Genomic DNA, 6798 nt, shown 5'->3' with positions numbered 1-6798 from the left:
CGAAGAAGTCGGGTGCCGTTCAGTCGCTGTAGCACGGAGATTATGGCGTAGAAAATAGTCCGTAAACATGGACAAAAAGAAAAAGCCCTTCAATGTGACCGCTTCATCGGTGAGTTACACTGAGAAGCAGCTTTCTAAACAGTTTATTGATACCCTGTGTGGCTGTGGGACGTTTAATGAAATCATGATAGAAGCTAACGTTAGCTGATGTGCTGTTAGGCTAGTTATTAGCAAGCCGTTTAAGTTGTTTCGGTCGCAAAGAATAAACACTGATAGTGAACTACATTTTGCTAATGCATTATTTCTTACAGCTAGTGGATCTTAAAGCTGAACTGTACAGAAAGCAAGAACAATTCAAACAGGAAAAGCTCGGGCAAGAAAACGCTGGTGCTGGATTCACATCAAAATCCAAAGTCCAGGTACAGAATTGGGATATATTTTTTTTTACCTGCTTCTATACTTACAGATTCACATTACTGACAGTTTCGTATCTTCATGCTCCTGTGCAGAAGCCAAATGTCTGGAGCAAACAAAATGCTGGTGTTTCAGCAAGAGCTGAGAAAGATGCAGAGCAACTGTCTGAGGAGCAGAGGAGCCTAGATACAGCAAAGTGAGTTCAGCACATTGTGCAGGAGATCTGCTGTCACAATACAATGGTTACCAACACGTCTGACTCCTCGTTTATCTTCTTATAACAGACGGAGGTTGGAGGAGAAGGCTAAGCTCTATGAGCAAATGACAAAAGGAGACTTTCCAGGTTGGTGAAGAGTAAATTACATCTTCCTGATGTTTATCTGTATGAGAAATTGTTTTTCCTGTGTAATAAACTTGTCTTGTAATACGTCAGATGAAGAGACAGAGGGTCTGTTCCTGGTTGACTTCACCCAGAAGATTATTGACAAAAAGAGGGAAACACTTGCGCAGAAAGAAAGAGATAATGAGGAAATAGACAACTCATCTCCTGTCCCCCCGCCTCAAAACCCAGATGAGGAATGGTAACAACTGATTCATTCATTTTCAGTGGTCTGGAAACATGTACTTTAGTTACTAAGTTGTTTAAAAGTATATACTTTAACTATATAAGTTTTAAAAAAAACTAAACGCTGACAAATCCTTGTGATTTAAGAAGGTCAGTAGTATTACCACTGCCACCACTATTACTAACCTCAAGAGTGGTAGTTAAAATGAAAACAGTACAAACATGGGAGAATGCATATACAGTGTAATGCTACAATTTAAAGCCTGTTAATAAACTGTTCTCTTAATGAACTGTTCTCGTGTAGGGTGGATTACGTGGATGCTTTAGGCCGATCTCGAAGATGCATGAAGAAAGACCTGCCAAGTTTTAAGAAAATGGACCAAGAATTTCAAGGAAAAGGGTAAATATTGTACAAGCCGCAACTTTTTAAAGATGCAGGTGATGCTTTCTTAAAATTGGAGTCTGGATGTTGGTGTTGTACCGGGAACTTCAGCTCTTTTGGATATGATTGTTCCATAAAGGAACTTCTCAGCTGACAAGACCTTACTCTCGGAAGACATGCGTCGAGAGCTTCAAAGGCAGGAGTGGGAAAGGGAGGAAGAGGAGGCGATGAAGAAGCCTGTTGGACCGATCCACTACGAGGATATCAGGGGACAAGGTGACTGTTAAAGCACTTCTGAAACGTTTCTGCACACATATGAAATGAAATGTTGCAGTCTTATGCTGTAAGATGCGTTTTGTCTGTTGGTTCATCTCAGAGGCTCGGGAGCTCGGTGTGGGTTACTTTGCCTTCTCTCAGGACGGAGAGCAGCGCAGAAAGCAGAGGGAAACTCTGGACATGCTCAGAGACCAGGTGAGCTGCTGATCACTGGATAGAGCACAGACATGTGTAAAGTGTGTGCATTTAAATCACCCCACACTACAAGGGTACTCTCACATACATTTGTACACTAAACACTTACGTATATCCACACTGCACTGGACTGATGGACATATGTTGTCCACATTCATCTTTGTCATGTCTTACATCATCACTGTTCCCAGTGTTGACAATGCTGTTGCACACTTATGAGTCCTTGTGTACTTGTGTACATTTAATGAATAAAAGCTATTTTGAATCTAAACAGATGATTAATGCCGTCTTCAGTTTTTGCTCACTCTTTGCGTCTCTTTACATCTGTCCTGTCCTTCAGACAACAGAGCAGCGCACTAAGAGAGAGCAACTGAAGAATAAGAGGCAGGCCATCCTGCAGGCCCGACTGGCCAAGGTGAGGCAAAGGAAGATGAAGAAGGCAAAGATAGATGGCACAGAGGACGAGCACAGGGAGGAGGAGAATGAAGGTTAGAATCCACACCCACCTCACACCAAATCAGTCATGGCTACTGCTTGTTTTATATTATAGAATTTGAGCTGTTTGTGTATAAAATCTGTTTGCACGCTGACATGAATGTTAATGAGGGATTGTCGTGAATTGTTTGGCCTAGGAGAGGAGGGGGAAGATGAATTAATAGGACCCTCGCCTCCACCAGAGGACTTCCCAGAGGTCAGCATAATCAAGAAGGTCGAAGTGGAGATCCAGGAAAGGAGGGACACCAAACCAGGAGTTCCTCATGTCAGAGAATGGGACAGAGGCAAAGGTAAACCTCATTATTTAAATGTTCACATTAAAAATTAATCTCCTTACATCATGACTTCAGTTAAGACTTGAGGCTGTTTGGTTTCATGCATCATTTTTGGAGTAAACTTAGGTGCTTTCTCTTCAGTCTCGTTGACAAGTAACCATGTGGCAAATAAAGTTAGGGGTCATGTAGTTATCAGTATAGATTGTTATCTCTCTCTGCACTTTTTGTGGTCCTTTGTTAATGAGTTTTGTTTAGATAGCTTTAGTAAAATGTGTCATGGATGAGAAAGTAATTCAAACTAAAGTATGAATTATGGTTTTACGGCTAAAGTTACTGTTGTTGTTCCTCTTTAACGCCACCTTTTTACTGTTTCTTCCAGAGTTCATGTTTAGCGAATGGAAAAGTAAGCGTCGCGACGAGCGAGATTCAGAATTTGCACCTCCCTCTGCGTACTTTAATGAGGGGAAGAGACAAAAACCAGGACAGAATAAAATTCAGGAGAATGAATCAAAGGTCCCCTTCAAGTGGACCAAAGGCCCAGGAGGAAACTCTGAGTGCAAGGAGGAGCCACAATCTAAAACTGCTCCCTCACCTCCTCAACCCCAACAAAACCCTCCACCTGCTTCACAAGCACAGACCTCGTCACAGTCATCAGCTGCAGATCCCCCAGCACACTCAGCTCCTGTATCTGCTCCCCCTTTTAGTCCTCAGTATCCCCCTCCTCCATTTTATCCTCCGTTTCCTCCTCCTCCTCAGTTTGCCGGACCACCTCACCTGCTTCCTCCATTTCCCCCACAGTACCCGAACCAGTACCTACCCCAGTACCCCCCTCAGTATCCATCTCAGCAGCCCCCCCCACCTGCAGACGCCCAGCAGCCTGCACAGAGTCTAGATGACATGCTCTCTTTCTACAGGAACTCTTCCTGATCCTTTAAATATTGTGTTTGCTGTGTCGTTGGTTCCTATTGTGGGTTTTCTTTTTTGGAGGAAATTGCAGAAAGAACAGAAGCTCTCAGCTCCTTGAAGTTTTAGGATTTAATAAATACCAGGAATTTCACTGCACACTGTTCTGACTTTTATTTCTTTGTTTTGCTTTGTGAAAAACTTTGTTAATTTTAGCTCAACTCTTATACATTTAAATCCTCCACCATTTGAACCGTTGGTGTAATGCAACAGATCATAAAACGAGGTTCAATCTGAAAGGTTATGAAAATATCCACTAGATGGCGCTGTACACCATGTTGAGAGAGTGCGAGTGAGCAGACTGGTTGTGTGCTGTGGTGATCTGTCTGAACTGTTCCAGGAAATCATTCTACAACTACAGTTATTTTCATTATTCATTATTATTATTTATTAAAAGTGAAAAATGTCAATAACCGTTTTCCAGAGTCCAAGGTGACGTCTTCAAATCTTTACGTGTCTTTCCGGCCGTTCACAACCCAACGATGTTCAGTTTATTATCACAGCAGACAAAGAAAAGCAGCATATCATCACAACTGACAAAGTGGAGTCTTTGGCATTTTTACTTAAGATCTGACTTAAACCATCTGTTGATTGTTAAAAGGGTGACGATTGTTCTGTCAATCAACTAATCATTTCAGCTTCAAGTAAATCTACATGCAAGTGTTTGAATTACAACACAAATCCTTCTAACCCTGCCTGTTTATGAACTAATGTAAAAATAATCCATATTGCCCGTCATTTCACAGACTGTTAAGTCATGACAGTTGGGAAAAGGCAGCAAGTGAATGTGTGAGTCATTTAATTTCAGAAACGACTTTTTTGTGACAAGTGCGTTTACTGTATTGCTCAAATGTAAGCCATTAGTAACCTGAAGTAAACCTCTTCATTGCTGCTTTGTGGGGCCCGACTCGATGCATCCTGTGTTCTCCCCTCCTCCCTCTGTCCTCCCAGCAGATCTGAGCCAGTTCCAGTCCCTGTGCACTGAATATGTAAGCCGGTGAGTCTCAAACTTAAGTAATTTCAGTTCTTAAGGGAAGAGATGGAAAACTTAATGCAGTTTAAATCGTTAGAGATCTGTCTTACGTGCTCCACACAGTTTACTCAGAGTAACATCCAAATAATGTAAGCGGGGTAATTAATGCTGGGGTTGAACCTATTTTTCCTTAGCTGTGTCCCCCAAACTCAAAGGTCCATGTCTTTCGTGGTGCTATATTACCTTGCTGCTAGTGAGGGTCATTAAAAGATTTGTGTAATCTAACAGTAAGGATTCATAACTTCTCAGTCTCGTGCTGTCACCAGTGTAGTCTCACAGTGTATCACAGCAATGAGACTGTACAACTGCCTTTATTTATGAGATTCAGATGGCTGAATGTTACAGGTTTTATCCGATGCTAAAAAAACAGGAGTGTCTGAGTCCTGTGCCTGATTGCAGGGTCAATCACACCAACGCAGAAAATTCAGACATGTAGTCATAAATGACGAAGGACAGTGGATTACATTGTTTTACATGTGTTGAAATGTGACACAGACACAGTCAATTGTCTCACGCCGACCTCTGCCCCCGTCCTGGTCCACAGGAACCGTGTGAGACCTGAAGCACGTCAGGAAGAGACGGGAACTATTCAGAGGAGTTGATTGCTGCCAGCAGTTTGATTCATAAGAGCTGGAACTATAACTTGACCACAGATCAAAGACCAGATCAGCCCATTATCCTCTTAATTAGACATTTGGCTTGATTTCTGGCTCACTTGTTTCCTCTCTCAGGCAGGAGAATAGGTAGTTTGGCACTCGATGTGTTTTGTGGATCTCCTGTGCGAAGAGGTGGTTCTCTTCCTGGTGTGGAGGATTGTTGACCCCGCTGTGACCTTAAACAGTGTTTTTTCCCCTATTTGTTCCTGCAGCCTCAAGTTAGACCAGTCCAAGCATAGTGAGAAATGCATGCTCAGACAGCTTCAACACCCCCCCCCCCTCGGTAGGTGTGTGTGTGTGTGTGTATATACAATATGTGTTTAGGTGTGTTTGTTTGTGAATTGGTTTGCTTTTGTTTGAATTGTTGAAGCCAATTTGACGCCTGACTAAATGTGCTGCATAGGAGGTGGGATGATGCTGATACAGTGGCAAGACCTCACAGAGTGATAGTCATGCAGGGATTTAAATCCTCTTACGCACATCGCCTACATAATGCCGGGCAGACTGCAATACTTGTAACAATGAAGAAAAGCTCTGTCTTATGAGGTTTACAACAGAAAAATTCAGCAGAAATGAGAGCACACAGAGGCGGCCTAATTTAGTTTGTGGTTGGGCCTTTCTTTTTAGCCACGGCAATGTTGGTCTGTTGGATGGTCGGTCCACCGCTTTGGACCAGAGTGAAATATCTCAACATCTATTGGATATATTACCATGAATTTTTGTGTAGGAGTTCGTGGTTTCCACAGGATGAATCCTAATGACTTCAGTGATTCTCTGATTTTTCCTCTTGCACCACCATGAGGTTGACACTTGTGGTTTTGGAGTGACAACTCAACAACTATTGGACTGACCGCCCGTTTAGCTCAAAGCATTGCTGTGCCCAAGTGCAGCCTCACAGAGCAGCTAGCATGCCTGCAGACACTTAGTCCTTCTAAACAAACGTGTACTCTCATCACTCCATTTTCCCTTTAACCGTATCAAGATTATGACAGATATAATTGAAATGCAATGAAATGAAGTGAAATGCAATTGCTTGTATGTGTGCAAAGACCCACTAACACAACCAGCTGCAGATGAGCAGCTGACAGCTGACCGTCCACCCTGCACTGAGAGGAGCAGGAACGCATCCTGACGTCCTCTTCACTGTAAAATTACCACAGCACAAACAAGGAATAGAAAAATAAGAAAAATGGGCCTCTTCTCAGCTTACTGTGACTTGCTGACTCACCACTTTGATGAGTCTAATGACTGATCAGTGACAGGAAGGTGTGTCTCCACCCTCCTCTCAGGCACCAGCTCCACTGAGAAATGATCTCTGCATTTAGTTGTGGCAGTTTAATCCTGCTGTGGCTGAGGAAGATGGCAACCTGCTGTTTTCATAATAGAAAATAAATTATCTTCAGCATGAGGAAACCGCTTAGATCTAATGTAGGAAAGTAGTTTAGTTTTATTGATATTTATTAGTATTATCCATTTAGCCAGCAGTCACTTACGCACTATTCAGACACACTGTAACACACACAGTGTCAGTGTCAGTTTACTGT

General features: G+C 42.6%; 1 protein-coding gene across 1 annotated transcript; it reads left to right on the top strand.

Annotated features, from left to right (window-relative positions):
- Positions 1 to 3664, top strand: ccdc174 (coiled-coil domain containing 174). The gene is made up of 11 exons (XM_041958893.1): positions 1 to 109; positions 312 to 419; positions 510 to 610; positions 699 to 757; positions 848 to 995; positions 1284 to 1379; positions 1501 to 1637; positions 1738 to 1832; positions 2173 to 2320; positions 2465 to 2617; positions 2982 to 3664. The coding sequence occupies exons 1-11, from the start codon at positions 68 to 70 to the stop codon at positions 3527 to 3529; spliced, it is 1635 nt and encodes a 544-aa protein (XP_041814827.1). The 5' UTR covers positions 1 to 67; the 3' UTR covers positions 3530 to 3664.
- The last annotated feature ends 3134 nt before the right edge of the window (positions 3665 to 6798 follow it).

This window comes from Chelmon rostratus, chromosome 2 (genome assembly GCF_017976325.1).
Source record: "Chelmon rostratus isolate fCheRos1 chromosome 2, fCheRos1.pri, whole genome shotgun sequence".
NCBI classification, from domain to species: Eukaryota; Metazoa; Chordata; class Actinopteri; order Chaetodontiformes; family Chaetodontidae; genus Chelmon; species Chelmon rostratus.
This window is presented reverse-complemented; position numbering and strand designations above follow the sequence as displayed.

Excerpts from the sequence above, each read along its gene's own strand:
- ccdc174 (XM_041958893.1), top strand. The coding sequence starts at position 68 with ATGGACAAAAAGAAAAAGCCCTTCAATGTGACCGCTTCATCG. Across the intron at positions 996-1,283 it reads CAAAACCCAGATGAGGAATG|GGTGGATTACGTGGATGCTT; the intron begins GTAACAACTGAT and ends GTTCTCGTGTAG. Across the intron at positions 1,638-1,737 it reads CGAGGATATCAGGGGACAAG|AGGCTCGGGAGCTCGGTGTG; the intron begins GTGACTGTTAAA and ends GGTTCATCTCAG.